Here is a 23,953-nt window from a genome sequence, read left to right as displayed (position 1 = left end):
CACCAAACAAAGAACGATGAATCATAACGGTGGATCCCAGTTCTGGTGTTGGTGAATGTTAACCCTCCTTCATCATCTATAATCACTGTCGCCTCCCTCCATAAAATAACCACTGTCATCGCTCCCCAAATAGCATCCAGAATCTCACAACAGATAGCTTTATTTTGGCTTCATGACCCTCTTTACTTGACCTATCTGTGTGATCTAGTGTATGGTGTCAGCTGTGGCCCTCCGGCCCCTACCACAGTTACCAGGGGCTTATCTGGAGGAAACAGGAACAGGGAGAAAGACTATCCCATCCCTAAAGATGGGATAACACACTGTAAATCACTTTTAATAGGGGGTGAAATGTAAGCTGCTGTGGCTACTACCCATTCAAAATCCCATAGGGCTGAACAGGGTTTGGGAAACACAATGGAGAGAATGCTTGATCATGAATGACTGTTTTCTGGGGTTCGTTGGCTGGTGTATTTCATCTGTGGTTACTAACCGTGCTGGTTTTGGGTTACTTTAGTATATTTCCCCAGTCGAACTGAGATTAAATTAGTACTGCCAAATCACTACAATAATGAAGGGTGCATGCATGGGATCCCTTTTCTATCTGAGCCTATGATATCAATATACTGTACCTGGGCAAGATGGGATCATAAACACACACGTCACGCTTCACTGATAGAGGTTACAGCCCTCTCTCCTCTCACCATACACTTCACTGATAGAGGTTACAGCCCTCTCTCCTCTCACCATACACTTCACTGATAGAGGTTACAGCCCTCTCTCCTCTCACATCACACTTCACTGATAGAGGTTACAGCCCTCTCTCCTCTCACCATACACTTCACTGATAGAGGTTACAGCCCTCTCTCCTCTCACATCACACTTCACTGATAGAGGTTACAGCCCTCTCTCCTCTCACAGCACACTTCACTGATAGAGGTTACAGCCCTCTCTCCTCTCACATCACACTTCACTGATAGAGGTTACATCAGATAGAGGTTACCCCTCTCTCCTCTCACCATACACTTCACTGATAGAGGTTACAGCCCTCTCTCCTCTCACCATTTCACTGATAGAGGTTACAGCCCTCTCTCCTCTCACCATACACTTCACTGATAGAGGTTATAGCCCTCTCTCCTCTCACAGCAGACTTCACTGATAGAGGTTACAGCCCTCTCTCCTCTCACATCACACTTCACTGATAGAGGTTACAGCCCTCTCTCCTCTCACATCACACTTCACTGATAGAAGTTATAGCCCTCTCTCCTCTCACCATACACTTCACTGATAGAGGTTACAGCCCTCTCTCCTCTCACATCACACTTCACTGATAGAGGTTACAGCCCTCTCTCCTCTCACAGCAGACTTCACTGATAGAGGTTATAGCCCTCTCTCCTCTCACAGCAGACTTCACTGATAGAGGTTACAGCCCTCTCTCCTCTCACCATACACTTCACTGATAGAGGTTACAGCCCTCTCTCCTCTCACATCACACTTCACTGATAGAGGTTACAGCCCTCTCTCCTCTCACAGCAGACTTCACTGATAGAGGTTACAGCCCTCTCTCCTCTCACCATACACTTCACTGATAGAGGTTACAGCCCTCTCTCCTCTCACCATACACTTCACTGATAGAGGTTACAGCCCTCTCTCCTCTCACACCACACTTCACTGATAGAGGTTACAGCCCTCTCTCCTCTCACATCACGCTTCACTGATAGAGGTTACAGCCCTCTCTCCTCTCACCATACACTTCACTGATAGAGGTTACAGCCCTCTCTCCTCTCACCATACACTTCACTGATAGAGGTTACAGCCCTCTCTCCTCTCACAGCAGACTTCACTGATAGAGGTTACAGCCCTCTCCTCTCTCTCACCATACACTTCACTGATAGAGGTTACAGCCCTCTCTCCTCTCTCTTCACTGATAGAGACTTCACTGATAGAGGTTACAGCCCTCTCTCCTCTCACCATACACTTCACTGATAGAGGTTACAGCCCTCTCTCCTCTCACATCACTTCACTGATCACTGATAGAGGTTACAGCCCTCTCTCCTCTCACACACTACACTTCACTGATAGAGGTTACAGCCCTCTCTCCTCTCACCATACACTTCACTGATAGAGGTTACAGCCCTCTCTCCTCTCACAGCACACTTCACTGATAGAGGTTACACCCTCTCTCCTCTCACTTCACTGATAGAGGTTACAGCCCTCTCTCCTCTCACCATACACTTCACTGATAGAGGTTACAGCCCTCTCTCCTCTCACATCACACTTCACTGATAGAGGTTACAGCCCTCTCCTCTCACATCACTCTCACAGCAGACTTCACTGATAGAGGTTACAGCCCTCTCTCCTCTCACAGATAGAGGTTACAGCCCTCTCTCCTCTCACATTTCACTGATAGAGGTTACAGCCCTCTCTCCTCTCACAGCAGACTTCACTGATAGAGGTTACAGCCCTCTCTCCTCTCACATCACACTTCACTGATAGAGGTTACAGCCCTCTCTCCTCTCACCATACACTTCACTGATAGAGGTTACAGCCCTCTCTCCTCTCACCATACACTTCACTGATAGAGGTTACAGCCCTCTCTCCTCTCACATCACACTTCACTGATAGAGGTTACAGCCCTCTCTCCTCTCACCATACACTTCACTGATAGAGGTTACAGCCCTCTCTCCTCTCACAGCAGACTTCACTGATAGAGGTTACAGCCCTCTCTCCTCTCACCATCTCACTCCTCTCACCATACACTTCACTGATAGAGGCCCTTACAGCCCCCTCTCTCCTCTCACATACACTTCACACTTCACTGATAGAGGTTACAGCCCTCTCTCCTCTCACAGCAGACTTCACTGATAGAGCCCTTACAGCCCTCTCTCCTCTCACAGCAGACTTCACTGATAGAGGTTACAGCCCTCTCTCCTCTCACATCACACTTCACTGATAGAGGTTACAGCCCTCTCTCCTCTCACTGATAGAGGTTACAGCCCTCTCTCCTCTCACACACTTCACTGATAGAGGTTACAGCCCTCTCTCCTCTCACATCACATCACTGATAGAGGTTACTTCACTGATAGAGGTTACAGCCCTCTCTCCTCTCACCATTCACTGATAGAGGTTACTTCACTGATGATAGAGGTTACAGCCCTCTCTCCTCTCACTTCACTGACACTTCACTGACACTTCACTGAGGTTACAGCCCTCTCTCCTCTCACAGCTTCACTGACTTCACTTCACTGATAGAGGTTACAGCCCTCTCTCCTCTCACCATACACTTCACTGATGGAGGTTACAGCCCTCTCTCCTCTCACAGCATCACTTCACTGATAGAGGTTACAGCCCTCTCTCCTCTCACACAGCACACTTCACTGATAGAGGTTACAGCCCTCTCTCCTCTCACAGCATACACTTCACTGATGGAGGTTACAGCCCTCTCTCCTCTCACAGCAGACTTCACTGATAGAGGTTACAGCCCTCTCTCTCACCATCACTTCACTGATACACTTCACTGATAGAGGTTACAGCCCTCTCTCCTCTCACATCACACTTCACTGATAGAGGTTACAGCCCTCTCTCCTCTCACCATACACTTCACTGATAGAGGTTACAGCCCTCTCCTCTCACCATCACACTTCACTACACCCTTCACTGATAGAGGTTACAGCCCTCTCTCCTCTCACTGATACACAGCCCTTCACTGATAGAGGTTACAGCCCTCTCTCCTCTCACTGATCAGCCCTCTCTCCTCTCACACACTTCACTGATAGAGGTTACAGCCCTCTCTCCTCTCACCATACACTTCACTGATAGAGGTTACAGCCCTCTCCTCTCACTTCACTGATAGAGGTTACAGCCCTCTCTCCTCTCACACTTCACTGATAGAGGTTACAGCCCTCTCTCCACCATCTCACATCACACTTCACTGATAGAGGTTACAGCCCTCTCTCCTCTCACAGCAGACTTCACTGATAGAGGTTACAGCCCTCTCTCCTCTCACACACTTCACTGATAGAGGTTACAGCCCTCTTCCTCTCACTGATAGAGGTTACAGCCCTCTCTCCTCACACAGATAGAGGTTACAGACTTCACTGATAGAGGTTACAGCCCTCTCTCCTCTCACCATACACTTCACTGATAGAGGTTACAGCCCTCTCTCCTCTCACCATACACTTCACTGATAGAGGTTACAGCCCTCTCTCCTCTCACACACTTCACTGATAGAGGTTACAGCCCTTCACTGATAGAGGTTACAGCCCTCTCTCCTCTCACCATACACTTCACTGATAGAGGTTACAGCCCTCTCTCCTCTCACAGCAGACTTCACTGATAGACGTTACAGCCCTCTCTCCTCTCACACCACACTTTACTGATAGAGGTTACAGCCCTCTCTCCTCTCACACCACACTTCACTGATAGAGGTTACAGCCCTCTCTCCTCTCACCATACACTTCACTGATAGAGGTTACAGCCCTCTCTCCTCTCACATCACACTTCACTGATAGAGGTTACAGCCCTCTCTCCTCTCACCATACACTTCACTGATAGAGGTTACAGCCCTCTCTCTCTCACCATCTCACCAGCCCTCTCTCCTCTCACACACTTCACTGATAGAGGTTACAGCCCTCTCTCCTCTCACATCACACTTCACTGATAGAGGTTACAGCCCTCTCTCCTCTCACCATACACTTCACTGATAGAGGTTACAGCCCTCTCTCCTCTCACATCACACACTTCACTGATAGAGGTTACAGCCCTCTCTCCTCTCACAGCAGACTTCACTGATAGAGGTTACAGCCCTCTCTCCTCTCACACCACACTTCACTGATAGAGGTTACAGCCCTCTCTCCTCTCACCATACACTTCACTGATAGAGGTTACAGCCCTCTCTCCTCTCACAGCAGACTTCACTGATAGAGGTTACAGCCCTCTCTCCTCTCACATCACACTTCACTGATAGAGGTTACAGCCTGGCTCTCCTCTCATCACACTTCACTGATAGAGGTTACTCTCCTCTCACAGCAGACTTCACTGATAGACGTTACAGCCCTCTCTCCTCTCACACCACACTTTACTGATAGAGGTTACAGCCCTCTCTCCTCTCACACCACACTTCACTGATAGAGGTTACAGCCCTCTCTCCTCTCACCATACACTTCACTGATAGAGGTTACAGCCCTCTCTCCTCTCACATCACACTTCACTGATAGAGGTTACAGCCCTCTCTCCTCTCATCATACACTTCACTGATAGAGGTTACAGCCCTCTCTCCTCTCACCATACACTTCACTGATAGAGGTTACAGCCCTCTCTCCTCTCACATCACACTTCACTGATAGAGGTTACAGCCCTCTCTCCTCTCACCATACACTTCACTGATAGAGGTTACAGCCCTCTCTCCTCTCACACCACACTTCTCTGATAGAGGTTACAGCCCTCTCTCCACTCACAGCAGACTTCACTGATAGAGCTTACAGCCCTCTCTCCTCTCACAGCAGACTTCACTGATAGAGGTTACAGCCCTCTCTCCTCTCACAGCAGACTTCACTGACACAGGTTACAGCCCTCTCTCCTCTCACAGCAGACTTCACTGATAGAGGTTACAGCCCTTCTCCTCTCTACATTTCAATACATTACACACTGTAAGGATACCTATGTCTACCCAGGTCTCCTATAAGGCCGTCATTGGATCCCCCTCAGACCCCCAAAACCTCAAAAGCACCACCTCGCTTAGTCCAACCCGCTCCGGTTTTAACTAGGTGCAAAGCACAAACCCATTCTCCCCACACACCAGGCATTCCAAATGGAGTTCTCTCCTGACCTGAAAAAGGCCTTTATTACAGAATAATTGTGTATTTTACGAGCGGTGAGAAGGGTGGGCTCAGTTGCCCGTGCGTGGAACTGGATCTGACCGGTGCCATGTATGGTTGAGGTTCAGTGCTTGGACCAGGCCTAATGAATCTCCATCGGTTTCTCTATTGGTTTCATAAAGCAGCTGGTTCTACCGTTAGACTGTCGTTTAAAGCCTGGGCGCTTCACCATTCTCTCATATCCCCTCCAAATACCTAGAAGAAGAAAAAACGTTTCATTACATTGCGGTTTAGCGTTCCGCAACACTCTGTAGTCTGTGGTGCGTTGCTGGTTATTTAATCCTTCTTATAATGACGTTAGAGGCAGATAGAGCTGTGAAAAGCATAATGACCTACAGCCGTTATCAACAGAGTTCACTTGGAAGGCGTATACATAGAATGAATTGCCTTACTGCATTAACTCTTTTGGCTAAATAAAAAGCTACTAGGAAACGTGAATTAATGTGCATTTGGTCAGGGTGACCTGACACACAACAATTTCTATGCTTCCAGTTCTTAACTGTCATTTTTGCCTCTTTTATTTGGGGTTTTGTGCACCAGCTTCAAACAGCTGAAAATACTACATTTTTGGTTATTGGAAATATATTTCACAGCAGTTTAGATGGTACAATGATTCTCTATACAAGACTTGCTTGTTTAGTCACATAAACAGAAATTTGGCCAATTATTAGAATTTTAGCAACCAGGAAATGGCGGAGTGCATCTCTAATTTTTAACGCTTGAATTCGCGGAGCCTTGGTTGATCCTAGATCTGTGCTCAACTTAAGGGCAATTTCTACCTCTGCAGTGATTGAGCAGAGTGACTCAACAGAGTTCACTTGGAAGGCATATACATATAATGAATTGTCTCGCTGCATTAACTCTTTTGGCAAAATAAAAATCTACTTTGAATAATGAATAATGAATAATTCACATTTTCCTATATCTTTTAGGGTTGCCTCTTCTTGTATTTTTACGTCCAGAGCTGGAGCTTCTTTGGATGTGAGTAACTCAAACAGCATCAATAACTCAAACAGCATCAATAATGTAGCACAGCTCCTGTTCAAATAAAACTGATCAACCATTCGCTACTATCTGTCTTTCGCAGGAATTCATTTTCCACTCCATGACCTCTGTGTCTTTTCCAACGTGAGGAATAACGGTAGGTGAGCGTTATATTGCCTCCTTGCTGAAAGCCACTGAGATTATCTTCATGTATCTCACCATACAAGGAGTAGCCTAAATATTTCTCTCTCACGTAAGCAGAATCTTCCCTCAATGATCTGTACGTATAGGATACTCTCTGTCTTCAGAGAGACAAATGACTGAAAAGGGTACATTAGGCTCCTCGCAAAAGGCTGAGTTTAAAGCTGCAATATAATATACAGTATAATAATAATATTTGCCATTAAGCAGATGCTTTTATCCAAAGTGACTGACAGTCATGCGTGCGTACGTTTTACGTATGGGCGACCCGACCAAATGTACATAGAAATGAGTGGTATAGATCTGTCATTCTCATTGAAAGCATGTCTAAGAAGCGGTAGATCTGTTCTATGTGTGCTATTTCTATGCTTCCCGTTCTTAACTTAAATGTACCTCTTTTATTTTCGATTTTGTACACCAGCTTCAAACAGCTGAAAATACAATATTTTTGGTAATAGAAAATATATTCCACAGCGGTTTAGATGGTACAATGATTCTCTACACTAGACTTGCTTGTTTAGTCACAAACTGAAATTAGGCAAACTATTAGAATTTTAGCAACCAGGAAATGGAGGAGCGATTTCTACATAGTGCATCTTGAATTGTTAACGCTTGAATTCGGGAGCCTTAGCTGATCCTAGATCTGTGCTACCTCTGCAGTGATTGAGCAGCGTGACTCAAACAGCAGGCATTTGTTTCAGCTGCTCCTAATCCCGCACCCACACCACCCACCACCAACCTCCCATATTCACATATCGCAGATCACAGGAACCGCAGAGGCGAGCGTCGAGTCCCCTCTCTCTACCCTATCATTTGCACCGTAGACTAATGACAGCATCTACGTCACCGAGAAAAGGCAACATACTGTCACACATGTACTCTTGGGGCCTGTTAGTGACTTGGTCTGTTTCACAGCCCACATGGCTCTCCTCCTCACTGCTCCACTCAGCCCAGGATCTGACACTAGCTAGAGAGACAGAGTAATATGAAGCTTTGTCAAGCCCGGAGAGAGAAAGTGTTTGGTCGTTCAGCGAGGAAAAAAGCCACTGTCGCTGAAAGACGATACAGAACAACTATCGATTACAAAGGGAGAGAAATGGGGGCCACTGCGGGGACCGGCGCGTGATCTCTGGATCGCTTCTCGTGTTAAATTACGCCCCGAATGCTGTGTGTTTTTCATTTGAAGTCCAACCTTGTAGTTAAAGGGGAGAAAGTGGGTGCCAGATCCAATGTGTAATGCAATACCAGAACAGGGAGCATTGCTTACAGGAGAGCTTAAATGCTACATGGTAGAAATTCAACCCCAGGCGTCTGCATGCAGTTCTACAGTATATGGCTTGCATCTATTAGGAGAGGATAAGAGTAAAGTTTGTGGTTAACCAGACATCATCTGCATCAGCTAGTCAATTGTATGGCTCGACTACAAGGATCTAGTCTATTATATCCAATTATGGGTGTTTCACCCTTTAGCCTTTAAGTGAGACCAGCAACCGCTTTGATTGGGACATATTGGTCACATGACTGACCGTGGAGGGAATTGTGTGCGCTGTTGACAATCACAGGGCCCGGTTGTCCATGGTTACCACTGTTGAACGTACACATCGATGTGTAGGTTGTGTGTACTGGGAAGGTGGTGGGAGGGCGGTCTTGGCAGATGGGTGGGTCTGCCACGCCCTGCGGGTATAAGGGCCAGCCAAGGGCTACCAGGGACCTGGTCCATCATCACGCACCACTGGGGTTTAATGGCATGAGGAAAGATCTCCTCAAAATAAACGAGCCCATCTCCTCCCCATGTGTGCCTAGCCTGGGCCCATGAGAAAAGGGTCTGTGAACTCCTACTGTGCATTATATTCATTGTGTACATTATATGCAATGTACAGAAGGGGACCAATTTGTGGTCATTGGGTTTTAGTAACCATAGTGTGAACAAACTAAAACATCTAGAACAAGATCAGAAACAGATCAGAAGATCAGAAACAACTTTGTGATACCGGAGTGAATGTGGTTGTCTAGCTGTTTCAAACCTGTTAATATTCAGGTCAGGATTCATCTAAATGTGCAATGCTTCAGGGCTTCTAATATATATTATATACTATCACTAAAAAGGCCTAAAAGTGAGAAGACATAATGTATCCCACAACCACCCACCTCCTCTCCCGAACCCTCCCCTGAATGACCTCTACAACCCCGTGTATCACTGCAGTGGTCTGCCAGGCAGCCATGTCTCTGTGTGGGAGGGAGAACCTTCAGCTGTGAACGTCACGGCTGATGTGAACTTTAGGAACATCAACATCTCACGTAGTTTGAAACCAAACATAATGTACTGGCGGCCTTGTCAGAAGGACTTTCTTTCACCAAGTTTCATATAACAGCAGGACTCTCTTCATCTCCTTCTTATGTCCACCTTCAATCCCATCACACACAAAGTCCAGTCATAAAAGATTCCCTTTCTGTGACAAAGTGTTCTTTGGATGTGAGTAATCACCTCACGTAACTGCAACAGTGGGAGGCTTGAGGTGTTACGGCAGCGTAACTCAAACAGCATCAATAATGTAGCACAGCTCCTGATCAAATAAAACTGATCAACCATTCGCTACTATCTGTCTTTTACAGGAATTTGTCTTCTAGCCTGATATTAACTCTAAGTAACTCTAATTCACTCCATTACCACACTTATCCAAAGTGCTTAAGCCCCGAAATTATCTTTCATAATGTTTCAGGTTGAAAAACATCTTCTGACTTTGCTGACACTTCCCAGAGAAGCTGGCCACTAAGAGCTTACGAGTGTAAATCTGCAAGTAATCAAGGCTTCTACTCCTTTCCATCCCTGCCTTACCCCTATTGATTTAATGTCCCCCCCTCCAACTCCCAGAGTGTACATACACATACATCAATGAGAAAACTTTTTTGAAAAGCAATGAATTAAAAAACATGTGTTATAATTCTATAACAAAGGGATAGGACATTTAAGGCCTAAGGCTCGAAGCCAGTCTTCTTGACTATATCCACCCGCATGGCTATAGCCATGGCAACACGTCACCATCATAGCCATACAGTCGGAGGGTTTTTCACCACCAAAACCACACTTCATCAGGCCCGCCTGCTTTCCCTCCAAAAACATATAATCCCTGACGTAGTACTCTGGTGTGGTTGAAAGTCCCCTCGCCTCCAAACCATCTCAAGTGACCCATCGTAAACACTCCCTTCCTTACTCCCTCAGTCGCCAAACTACTAACAAGAACGCTCACTTACTTGCCCTCTCACTTGCTAAATACTCATAAAGTACATTTGATACTACTAAACCAATACTTACTAAACCAATACTCCTAAACCAATACTTACTAAACCAGTACTCCTAAACCAATACTCCTAAACCAATACTCCTAAACCAATACTTACTAAACCAATATTCCTAAACCAATACTTACAAAACCAATACTTACTGAATCAATAGTCCTAAACCAATATTTACTAAACCAATACTTACTAAACCAACACTTACTCATCACTCCAAAAAAGTATTAGATCCGAGCGTCTAGTTATAATGTGGTCAAGTCGACCGTATTCAATGATGGTTATCAACAACTCTACTGGGGGCACAAAAACTCACTCTGGGCATCATTTTTCTATAATGTACCGAAACCTTACCAGGGCCACAACAATGAGTTAAGGAGGAGCAGGCGACACATAACATAGATCCTCTGTAACTGAGACCAGATCTGGCACTTCAAAGACAGTGTTGGGTGTGAGAGGAGTCCCTTCTGTAAGAACATGAGCTGATGAGTATTGTGGTTTTGTCACGTTCTGACCATAGTTCTTTTGTGTTTTCCTTGTTTTAGTGTTGGTCAGGACGTGAGCTGGGTGGGCATTCTATGTTGTGTGTCTGGTTTGTCTATTTCTATGTTTGGCCTGATATGGTTCTCAATCAGAGGCAGGTGTTAGTCATTGTCTCTGATTGGGAACCATATTTAGGTAGCTTGTTTTGTGTTGGGTTTTGTGGGTGATTGTTTCTTGTCTTTGTGTCTATGCACCAGATAAGACTGTGTTCGGTTTTCACATTTATTGTTTTGTACTTAGTTCATGTTAAGTGTGTCTTATTAAAGAACATGAACTCTAACCACGCTGCGTTTTGGTCATCAATAAGCAGCTGCAACCGTCACACTCATCCATAAGCAGCTGCAACCGTCACACTCATCAATAAGCAGCTGCAACCGTCACACTCATCAATAGGCAGCTTCAAACGTCACACTCATCAATAGGCAGCTTCAAACGTCACACTCATCAATAGGCAGCTGCAACAATCACTCATCAATAGGCAGCTGCATCGGTCACTTGATCAGGCAGCTGCAACCATCACACTCATTGATAGGCAGCTGCAACCGTCACACTCATCAATGAGGCGCAGCTGCAACCGTCACACTCATTGATAGGCAGCTGCAACCGTCACACTCATTGATAGGCAGCTGCAACCATCACACTCATCAATAGGCAGCTGCAACCGTCACACTCATTGATAGGCAGCTGCAACCGTCACTCATCGATAGGCAGCTGCAACCATCACACTCATCAATAGACAGCTGCAACCGTCACACTCATCAATAGACAGCTGCAACCGTCACACTCATCAATAGACAGCTGCAACCGTCACACTCATCAATAGACAGCTGCAACCATCACACTCATCAATAGACAGCTGCAACCATCACACTCATCAATAGGCAGCTGCAACCATCACACTCATTGATAGGCAGCTGCAACCGTCACTCATCAATAGGCAGCTGCAACCATCACACTCATCAATAGACAGCTGCAACCATCACACTCATCAATAGACAGCTGCAACCGTCACACTCATCAATAGACAGCTGCAACCATCACACTCATCAATAGACAGCTGCAACTGTCACACACTCATCAATAGGCAGCTGCAACCATCACACTCATTGATAGGCAGCTGCAACCGTCACACTCATCAATAGGCAGATGCAACCATCACACTCATTGATAGGCAGCTGCAACCGTCACTCATCTATAGGCAGCTGCAACCGTCACACTCATTGATAGACAGCTGCAACCATCACACTCATCAATAGACAGCTGCAACCATCACACTCATCAATAGACAGCTGCAACCGTCACACTCATCAATAGACAGCTGCAACCATCACACTCATCAATAGACAGCTGCAACCGTCACACTCATCAATAGACAGCTGCAACCATCACACTCATCAATAGACAGCTGCAACCGTCACACTCATCAATAGACAGCTGCAACCGTCACACTCATCAATAGACAGCTGCAACCGTCACACTCATCAATAGACAGCTGCAACCATCACACTCATCAATAGACAGCTGCAACCATCACACTCATCAATAGACAGCTGCAACCATCACACTCATCAATAGACAGCTGCAACCATCACACACTCATCAATAGACAGCTGCAACCATCACACTCATCAATAGACAGCTGCAACCATCACACTCATCAATAGACAGCTGCAACCATCACACTCATCAATAGACAGCTGCAACCATCACACTCATCAATAGACAGCTGCAACCATCACACTCATCAATAGACAGCTGCAACCGTCACACTCATCAATAGACAGCTGCAACCATCACACTCATCAATAGACAGCTGCAACCATCACACTCATCAATAGACAGCTGCAACCATCACACTCATCAATAGACAGCTGCAACCATCACACTCATCAATAGACAGCTGCAACCATCACACTCATCATCAATAGACAGCTGCAACCATCACACTCATCAATAGACAGCTGCAACCATCACACTCATCAATAGACAGCTGCAACCATCACACTCATCAATAGACAGCTGCAACCATCACACTCCTGACCCTTAGTGCCATTAAGGCTATTGAACACCTTTTCCAAACAACCAGTTGAGGAATATCAATGGAAAATGTATCCTGCTTTACAAAGCAACAAAGAAGCAAACCCGGTAGTCTAACTGTACAAAGTTACAGAGCAAACACCAAGTTCATACATCCCTGTTTTGATGAAAAGAACTCTCCTGCCCTTTGCGTGTTTCAATGGGTGCTGATACATTTAAAGTAAATCTCACCCACCGACACAACAATGCCCTCACGAAACACCACTTCCTTCCCTGACTGGCCTACGATGGACGTAAGTCCAACTGTTGGCACTTTTAAGAGGGAGCTGAGAGTAGGAGTTCCCTAGTGTTGGAGTTGATTCCGTGACAAAGCTCCCATTGATTCCAGGAGCTCCATAGTAAGCAATGTTGAGTCATTAATTGCACAATTAAAAGCCAAACTGTGCTGGGAGATGACTAAGCGTGTGGCCCATCGATGCCTCTGTTGTTCCCTGAGACAGCGCTTCAATCAATCATTGAGGCTGACTTAACTCATTGGAGCCTACACCAATAAGGGGCAGTGTCATGAGGCAACGATAGAACAGTTAGAGAGGGCTTCCGACATACAATATGGATCAGAATTTCCAAATGCATGCGGATATGCATATGGAAACCATTTCTGTCACAGTTAAGTCACACCAAACTACTCCCTGCCATCACCCGACTCCCCACAGATTGAATTGTTTTGCTCCTCTGAAAGAAGCGTGGGGGATGTTTTTGTTGCAAGTCCCTAAGGACCTACAATGCATTTCTGGGTTACGTGGTGGTGGGGAGGGGCGCACTGACGCGATTGGGATCACAGATGTGTGGTGATACATCACTAGGAATACTAAAAGTCACTTAGACATTCCATTTCAGGATGCTTCCTGAAGACGCTTCATTTGTCTGTAGAGAACAATTCGCACTTGTACCTTTGGTGTCAATAGGACTGCATCCTATTCCTCTACTACCGTATTCCTCAGACACATATCACTTGATCAGTCTATTAGTGATGCCAGCTCAACTGTCAATGTTGTTTGATATAGGAAAATACCACTCAAAACCGATATTTTGGTATTTGTTGAATTAGTCCCCTGTTGATACAGTCCCAAGATGTGTTGCATGTCAGCGATCAAGTTTTCTAGATCTAGAACTTTCAAAATACAGGAAGTGCCACAGTATGATGCGTTTTGCAAGAGCTTTCAGGGGAGAGTTCAGAGTTCACAACAAATGAATTTCCTAATCTATAAACTCAGCTCTCAAGCTGTCAATCTACTCCTGTTGAGACATCACCCTGCCTCCTTCTTGTACTGGAAGGCCTTCCTCATAAGTGACAACAGAATAAAAACTCAACATACAAATGTATTGTTACGGTTTTCTTCCGTTGAAGGAGAGTCGGACCAAAATGCAGCGTGGTTGATAATATACATCTTTAATGAAGACGACACACGATAATACAAAAACAACAAACGGACCGTGAAAACCTATACAGCCTATCTGGTGAAATACAAAACACTGAGACAGGAACAATCACCCACGAAACACTCAAAGAATATGGCTGCCTAAATATGGTTCCCAATCAGAGACAACGAGAATCACCTGCCTCTGATTGAGAACCGCCTCAGGCAACCATAGACTTTGCTAGAACACCCCACTAAGCCACAATCCCAAAACCTACAAAAAAAACCAATACACAAACACACCACAAAATAAACCCATGTCACACCCTGGCCTGACCAAATAAATGAAGAAAACACAAAATACTAAGACCAGGGCGTGACATGTATTCTTTATGTTCTGTCCCCGATCTAGTTTGTAGGGAAACCATTCAGCTTGGCTCCTGAACACCAGAATACTCACAATACTAATTGAGCTCAATTTTCCCTTGTAGAAGAATGATTGGCTCGCGTTCTTCCCCCATGCCAGTAAAACTCCAGTCATTTCAAACACATGGCTTTTTATTGATATTACCATTGGCTGACATAGGGCCAGCCCTGTGCCCAGGAAAAACATTTGACGTGATTGAGAAAACAGAGACGCACCAAGAACATCCCATTGAGCTAGAACCACCATGTGATTTCCACCTCCTCCTCGTCGGCCTCCAGAACGCTCCTGTACAGAACTGAACAGCAGCACAGTGTCAAGAAGACATACAAAGACTGTCTTCTCAAGAATGCAGACTTGACAGATGTGCTTGCTTGCTTTCAGCCCTGTCCTAACAAACACAAATGCAGCTCTCTCCACTAACAATCGGGAGAGAGACCAGGGAGCATGCGACTCTTGACCTCTGTCAAAGGAAGCCGTTTGATAGATGACTATGGAGGTCAGGATTCTGATTGGTATTCAGCTTTCCCCGTACATGAGCAGTGGGCCTGAACACAGTCGGTCTCTCTCTCCTTCTCTCCTCGCTCTCTTTCACTCTTCCTGTCTCTCTCTCTCTCCCAGGGGTGTAAATTATCACAGTGACATTGATAGATACAGAGGGTCACCAGTGCTGAACTTACACTGAGTGGACTCACAGGGAGTTGTGGCTAGGACACTGACAGTTAGTCATGAACTCATGAGAGGGCCATGATGGCTTTCTTCACTCCACTGTGACATGGTCAGATACAGGTAGTGTAATAGAAAGCAGTCATAGTAAAAAATCAAATCAAATCAAATCAAATTTTATTTGTCACATACACATGGTTAGCAGATGTTAATGCGAGTGTAGCGAAATGCTTGTGCTTCTAGTTCCGACAATGCAGTAATAACGAGCAAGTAATCTAACTAACAATTCCAAAAAAAAGTGCCACTACTGTCTTATACACAGTGTAAGGGGATAAAGAATATGTACATAAGGATATATGAATGAGTGATGGTACAGAGCAGCATAGGCAAGATACAGTAGATGATATCCTTACAGTATATACATATGAGATAAGTATAAAAACCAAGTGGCATAGTTAAAGTGGCTAGTGATACATGTATTACAAAGGATGCAGTCGATGATATGAGAGTACAGTATCAAGACGTATGCATAATGAGATGAACAATGTAGGTAAGTAACATTATATAAGGTAGCATTGTTTAAAGTGGCTAGTGATATATTTACATAATTTCCCATCAATTCCCATGATTAAAGTGGCTGGAGTAGAGTCAGTGTCATTGACAGTGTTGGCAGTAGCCACTCAATGTTAGTGGTGGCTGTTTAACAGTCTGAAAACCTTGAGATAGAAGCTGTTTTTCAGTCTCAAACCCAGCTTTGATGCACCTGTCACTGACCTGACCAAATGGATGACAAAATACTGAACAGGCAGTGGCTGGTGGTTGATGTCCTGATGATCTTTATGGCCTTCCTGTAGCATCGGGTGGTGTAGGTGTCCTGGAGGGCAGGTAGTTTTTCCCCCGTGAAGAATGATTGTGCAGACCTCACTACCCTCTGGTAAGCCTTCATTTGAGGGCGGTGCAGTTGCCATACCAGGCGGTGATACAGCCCTGCCAGGATGCTTTGATTGTGCATCTGTAGAAAACAGAGAGTGCTTTTGGTGACAAGCCGAATTTCTTCAGCCTCCTGAGGTTGAAGAGGCGCTGCTGCGCCTTCCTCACGATGCTGTCTGTGTGAGTGGACCAATTCAGTTTGTCTGTGATGTGTATGCCCTGAGGAACTTAAAATTGCACACTCTCCACTACTGTTCCATCGATGTGGATGGGGGGTGTTCCTCTGCTGTTTCCTGAAGTCAAATCATCTCCTTTGTTTTGTTGACGTTGAGTGTGAGGTTATTTTCCTGACACCACAGTGGGCCTGAGGGCCCTCACCTCCTCCCTGTAGGCCGTCTCTTCCTGTTGTTGGTAATCAAGCCTACCACTGTTGTGTTATCACAGTGAACTTGATGATTGAGTTGGACAGCATGGGTCACCAGTGCTGAACTTGAACAGGGAGTACAGGAGGGGGCTAGACACTGACACCTCATGTGGGGCCCCAGTGTTGAGGATCCACTGGAGGAGATGGTAGTGTCACCACCTGGGGGCAGCTCAGAGGGCTTCAGTAGGGGCTTCAGTAGAGGGCTTTGGTAGAGGGCTTCGTTTGTACATTCAGAATTGTGCAATCATATAGACAGTCACTCATATCCTGGAAAAGTGTACGGCAATGTGAGAGTAACTGGACTGACAGACAGACAAATAGACAGACAGACTACCCTCAACACATTCTCTCTTTCTCTCTCCGTCATTTATTAACACACACACACACGCACACACACACGCACACACACACGCACGCACACACACACACACACACACACACACACACACACACACACACACACACACATACACACACACAAGGCTCGGTCATCTCGAGACGTTTTCTAGATTTTGCTCGATGAGTGTCTGCACACTGCACATGAGACACACGCACGCTCGCGCACGCGCACGCACGCACACACACACACACACACACACACACACACACACACAGAGGGATACTCCATTACTCTAACAGAGTAGGCCATGCAACCCGCTACACATAGGGTTCAATGAGCAGTACTGACAAACAGTGAAGGGTCTGTGACCCCAAGGAGGTGTTAGTAAAGCTAACCAGAGCCCCCAACTGCTCCTAACTCTCTAGTGGGGAGTCGCCGGCCAGGGACAAAACCTGTTGGTATGATGTGTATAAACTTGGAACAATGATTTATCTGTGTGAGCTGTAATAGAGAGAAATGGATTTGTTCTGGGGATTTTACACTGAATTCCTGGAGCCCTCCTAATTTATGCCCATATACAGATGTAGGACTTTAATTTGACCAGTTTCTCACAGCAGGAAAATAATCCTGCAGCAACAGGAAATGTGAATTATTGTGTTGATTATAATCAATGGACATTTTTGTAGGGTTTATAAATGTTTAGTCAGGGCAAATCAAGTCTGACATTTGAAAGTGGAAATTACTAAATTTAGAAGCCTTTTTAAACTTTGAATAGACTACACATTTTAGTTTGCCTTTCCTGCTGTGAATGACATTTCCTGCAACAACAGGGTGATCAAATTAAGATCCTACATCTGTAGGAGTCCTGCTGCTTTTAGTTCAACCAGTAGCAAGGGTCCCATGATGAGCCACAAAGATACATTGATTTAATCAAGAAACAGTGAGAAAAAAAAACTTAAGACTAGAGTGTTGTTTTTTAAATCTTAAAGTAGGCAAGTCAGTTAAGAACAAATTCTTATTCACAATGAGGGCCTAGGGACAGTGGGTTAACTGCCTTGTTCAGAGGCAGAACAACATATGTTTACCTTGTCAGCTCAGTGATTTGATCTAGCAACCTTTCAGTTACTGGCCCAACACTCTAACCACTAGGCTACCTGCTGCCCCAGTGTGTCATTGAAGGCTTGCTCATCTTACAGTACAGTATAGGCTGCAATCGTTTTTTCAGCCTAATTACAATTCTGATAATGATTATTGTAGTTTTAATTTCTCATCACAATCCCCAATGCCTAAAACTAAAGTTGGACCAAATTGGAGTCTCAAACGTTCTGCAATCCAAATGAATTGCTCTCCCAGCTTGCTTTCTGGATAATAGCGTTCCAATGAGTCCTGGAAAGCATGGGCTACTCCAGGATTGTGTCAACATATTTAGCCATGCAAGCGTGTTGCACTCGACAAATATATTCTAATTATAACATGTCTTTCCATTTAAATGTGATATTTTCCCCGGAGAGAGCAGCGTTATTACAACCGGGCAAGAAGCATGTTAGTATCCCTCTCCTCCTGTCAGGGATGTGCTCTGACAACACAAAGAAGCTCCGTCCCCGTTTCGTCACTCTGTCACAGAATGACAGAGGCTGCATGTCCTGGTTACTCCGACATTAGAGAAAGGAAGGAACCATCCATGTATAATAATGAACTTATAACCTACATATCCCCGTTGTTGTTATTGTGTCACTTCATGCGTCATTGTAGGCGACAGTATATTGATTTTAATAACAATGGAATACCAAGTAACCCCTCTATAGCCTATTTGGGTAGCTTGTTTGTTCAATGCAACAGGAGAAAGCATTTGCATTAAACAAAGTAGAATCGCATTTACATTAAACAAAGTGACCTTTTCTGAGGGGAGTGAACCATGACTCTATCTCTAATGCTCTCATGGAATAACACAAATAAGCATGAATAGACAATGGAACATGCAAACACCCAGACACGCAGCGAACCTCGAGAAACTGCTTGCACCCGAGGGGGTTTTGAGACTGTAAAGATGACAGACAAGTGGAGCTGATGATGTTGCCATAGGTACGGCTCTACGGGAGGTCGTACCTGTCATCGTAGCAGAAATCCGCGTTCAGTGTGTTGAGATAGAGGATCAATGCCACCGCGCTACACACCAACTCTGTAATCATGTCTTAAAAAGAGAATAGGGTGGGGAAAGTAAAGAAAAATACTAGATGCGAATTTCCGTTTCTGTATTGTCTCCTCTCCTCATTTGGCCGCTCCGTAACACTAAGAGACCCAATCCCATGTACAAGCAAAGTGTCTGAAAGTTTGCGCGATCCAGGCCATATTCCTTTTAACCCATTTTGCGCCGTGTCGGGTCAGAGCTATTTTGAGACTAAACTAGGGCGGCATGCCTCCTGGTTAGCGTACAGCTGAGTGCATTTCGCTCTTCTCTGTGCTTGCATCCTCACCCGCGTCACAGATACTCACTGGTAGGAGCCGCGTGTGGTTTTAGAGACAGTGAGCATGTGCAAAGCCCCTCCTCCGCTCTCAATGGTCGAGCTCGTAGCATTGAGAGAGGTGATAGGTGCTTAAATACGTAGGCTATTTATTTAACGCACTCTTGCCTCACGAATCATATATTCAGGGCACTAGCCTGCCTAAATAAACCAGCCCACTGTCATATAAAGATACCATAGCTGCCAGTTTGTAAAATAGGAATAGCTTTTTTTGTCTAACTATGTATTCAAAAACAATGCCAATGTCATGTTTTTATTAAAATGATTGACTGTGGGTTTTATTGAATATGTTTAAGCAAATATAGCCTATATATGTGATTTATATATAGCCTAAGCTGTAGCATGCATGTATGGCCCTTTTAACTAATGACAGTTATGCCTTATCCCCACAACAGACAAAGCCCCAGTCTGTTGATGTCTGGCCTCCTGCAAACCCCCCTCAATGGTGAAGTGTGTTCAAAAGTCTAGAGTGTTGATTCTGTTCAATGTAAATGGACCCACTATATTAAATGATCCTGTTTTACTGTATGTTTCTGCATAGCATTGATTAATTGGTTATACAGTGGCGCCTGTGGAGCTACAAGAGAGAGGGAGGAACCCTAGAGAGAGAGGGAGAGAGACAGATGGATAGGGAGAAAAGGGAATGAGAGAGGGAGGTAGAGAGAGGTAAATATAAGGTGAAGAGCACGAGAGAGAGAGAGCTATGAGCGATAAAGAGGGAGCTAAAGGGGAGAGAAAAAGAGGGGTAGATGAATAGATAGAGAGGTGATGATTAATGAACTGTAGTATCACCCTGCGGCGAGGAGGAGGATCAATATTGTGAGGCGTTGTTGTTGTATATGATTCATCCTGGCGAGCATGTGGCTTGAAAACCATGCTGCAAATGGCGAGGCCCCACTGGGCACCAGCTGGGCCCGGGCCTGTTCTCCTGTCGGAACTCTGTGAGTGCAAATCCACCACAGCCCAGGAAAGAGAGAGGGGAGAACGAAAGAGAGGGAAAACAGATGGCACGAGACGGAGGGGAGACTGTAAGGACCGTAATACCCACTGGAGAGGGTTTAGAGAGAGAGAGAGAGAGAGAGAGAGAGAGAGAGAGAGAGAGAGAGAGAGAGAGAGAGAGAGAGAGAGAGAGAGAGAGAGAGAGAGAGAGAGGGTTTCTAACGCTCTCATCCATTGACCCTGAACATGACCCCCAACCCCCCCTGACCACAACAGAACCTTTACGGTTGAACCTTTAGCCTTGTTTTGTTTCCCTTGCCCCTAGTTGATGGGGAGATGCTTCCTCTTTCCCATCATTCCCTGTTGGAGCCATGTGACACATGAGAAGGGGACACGGCCCCTGGTTTTGGGTTGGAAAGAAGAGAGGAAGAGACACCATACCCTGATGAAGACAGCTTTTCTGTCGAAACGTTGGTTATAAAATGATTGCTTCTGAGCTCCTAGAGTGTGCAGCTCTCCTTTAATTTTTCAGGAAGAGACACCATCCATGAAAAACCATGGATATGTAGACCTCTAGGCTCCACCAGACATGTGTTTTTATCGTATGATACGCCAGGACTGGAGTCAAACCGGTTGGAAGGTTTCTTTTCCCCAAAATACATTTTCTGTTACCGTCTCCGCAGGAAAGTGGAAACTGAAGTAGACTTAAGCAGGAGTCTAACCCAGTGGTTCCCAACTCCAGTCGAGTACACCGAATGGTACACATTTGTGTTGTAACCCCGGACAAACTCACGTTGAATCAGGTGTGCTTGTCTGGAGCTACAACAAAAATGTGTGTGGTTGAGTGTACTGGAGGACTGGAGTAGGGAACCACTGGTCTAGCCCCTAATAAAACTGTATGGATTATATTTAATAACTAAGCCTACATTCAGGACTTAAGGAAATGAACATAGCAACCTGGCCTGACTATATAGGCTACAACCCCATCGGGACTAAGGGGTGATTACGGGATTTGTGGAGGGGAAAAAAAGACCAATTCCTGCTCTGAACGTAAACAGCCCAGGGTGAAAAAAACCTATTACTGGTGTTTACACTCACTGATCTAATTACATCCTGCAGGGCTAATGAATATTCAGTCTGCTCTTTAAGTCTCCGTTTTTGGTAGAAGGCAAAACAACACTTTTTTTCTTTCATTCTTTGTTTCTTTGTCATTTGACTGGTAACAGACTATAGAATGTGGTGCGGTCATGGAGTCTGTCCTCAATGGCAGATGTTGCCATAGTCAAAAAATACATTGTTTTCCACATCTGCAAGTATTTGCACGTAAAAAAATCCACATTTGCACATTAAAACCATGTGTGTGATATTTTTACCTCTTATTTTTCACTTGTTAAAACACAATTGTTACATTGATTCATTCACCGTACTCTGGTTTCTTCTGTTCAAACCACTGACTGACAACCATTTTAGACGGGTAACTAGAAGCTCTCCATATCTTTGAAACATATTGTTTTCGTTTTGCCCAAAGGTATCCCTATCCTTGTTCATCATGTGTAGAGTCATTTGTTCTTCACCAAACACTCCCCATTAAAGGTATCCCTATCCTTGTTCATCATGTGTAGAGTCATTTGTTCTTCACCAAACACTCCCCCTTAAAGGTATCCCTATCCTTGTTCATCATGTGTATTGGTGTAGAGTCATTTGTTCTTCACCAAACACTCCCCCTTAAAGGTACACTCAGCAATATGACAAGGGTGCACAAAGTAAACAGCATAGTGCGTCAATTTCCACAACAACTAAGAGCAAGGGTAGACTTCTCCACTGTTTTGGTCCTACACCTACCACGCTGTAACAGTTTGAAACCAACTTGTGCATGTGGGCAGATACTGTGTGTCCTACTGTCCTGCATCTCACTCATCAGAATATCTGCAGAGCTGCTCGTGGCAACATCATTTCACTGAGTCTACCTTTAATCATACATGAGGACCTTTTATTTTTACCTTTATTTAACTAGGCAAGTCAGTTAAGAACAAATTCTTATTTTCAATGATGGCCTTGGAACAGTGGGTTAACTGCCTGTTCAGGGGCAGAACGACAGATTTGTACCTTGTCAACTCGGGGATTTGAACTTGCAACCTTCCAGTTACTAGTCCAACACTCTAACCACTAGGCTACCCACGCGCCTTTAAGGTGCTGCTGCAGCCTTTTATAAAACAACAAGTACTGTAACTGCACACATTCACCCACAGAGGGCGTAGTGCAAAAGCATCAATGGATCTATTGGCATTGCATTATTAAAGACAATTATAAACTGGGTGGTTCGAGCCCTGAATGCTGATTGGCTGACCGCCATGGTATATCAGACCATCAGACCATCAGGGCAGCAGGTAGCCTAGTGGTTAGAGCGTTGGACTAGTAACCGAATACCCGAGCTGACAAGGTAAAAATCTGTCGTTCTGCCCCTAACAAGGCACTGTTCCTAGGCTGTCATTGAAAATAAGAATTTGTTCATAAATCAAATCAAATTTTATTTGTCACATACACATGGTTAGCAGATGTTAATGCGAGTGTAGCGAAATGCTTGTGCTTCTAGTTCCGACAATGCAGTAATAACCAACGAGTAATCTAGCTAACAATTCCAAAACTACTACCTTATACACACAAGTGTAATGGGATAAAGAATATGTACATAGATATATGATATATGAATGAGTGATGGTACAGAACGGCATAGGCAAGATGCAGTAGATGGTATCGAGTACAGTATATACATATGAGATGAGTAATGTAGGGTATATAAACATAAAGCTGCATAGTTTAAAGTAGCTAGTGATACATGTATTACATAAAGATGGCAAGATGCAGTAGATGATATAGAGTACAGTATATATATATATATATATATATACATATGAGATGAGTAATGTAGGGTATGTAAACATTATATTAAGTGGCATTGTTTAAAGTGGCTAGTGATACATTTTTTACATACATTTCTGTTATTAAAGTGGCTAGAGATGAGTCAGTATGTTGGCAGCAGCCACTCAATGTTAGTGGTGGCTGTTGAAAACAGTCTGATGGCCTTGAGATAGAAGCTGTTTTTCAGTCTCTCGGTCCCTGCTTTGATGCACCTGTACTGACCTCGCCTTCTGGATGATAGCGGGGTGAACAGGCAGTGGCTCGGTGGTTGTTGTCCTTGATGATCTTTATGGCCTTCCTGTGACATCGGGTGGTGTAGGTGTCCTGGAGAGCAGGTAGTTTGCCCCCGGTGATGTGTTGTGCAGACCTCACTACCCTCTGGAGAGCCTTACGGTTATGGGCGGAGCAGTTGCCGTACCAGGCAGTGATACAGCCCGAC

General features: G+C 44.9%; 1 protein-coding gene across 2 annotated transcripts in view; it reads right to left on the bottom strand.

The window, feature by feature from the left end:
- The window catches only part of LOC112238394 (protein O-mannosyl-transferase TMTC2-like), a 98,770-nt gene extending 79,132 nt beyond the window's left edge, over positions 1-19,638 (bottom strand). For both annotated transcript variants that reach the window (XM_042318536.1, XM_042318537.1), the window contains exon 1: positions 19,241-19,638. In XM_042318536.1, coding sequence (XP_042174470.1) covers positions 19,241-19,323 — 83 coding nt within the window. In that variant the 5' untranslated portion in view covers positions 19,324-19,638. The remainder of the gene's footprint in view (positions 1-19,240) is intronic.
- Positions 19,639-23,953: the final 4,315 nt, after the last annotated feature.

The sequence above is a fragment of the Oncorhynchus tshawytscha genome, unplaced genomic scaffold (assembly GCF_018296145.1).
Source record: "Oncorhynchus tshawytscha isolate Ot180627B unplaced genomic scaffold, Otsh_v2.0 Un_contig_1741_pilon_pilon, whole genome shotgun sequence".
Taxonomy (NCBI): domain Eukaryota; kingdom Metazoa; phylum Chordata; class Actinopteri; order Salmoniformes; family Salmonidae; genus Oncorhynchus; species Oncorhynchus tshawytscha.
The sequence above is the reverse complement of the archived record's forward strand: the minus strand, read 5'-3'. Positions and strand labels throughout refer to the sequence as shown.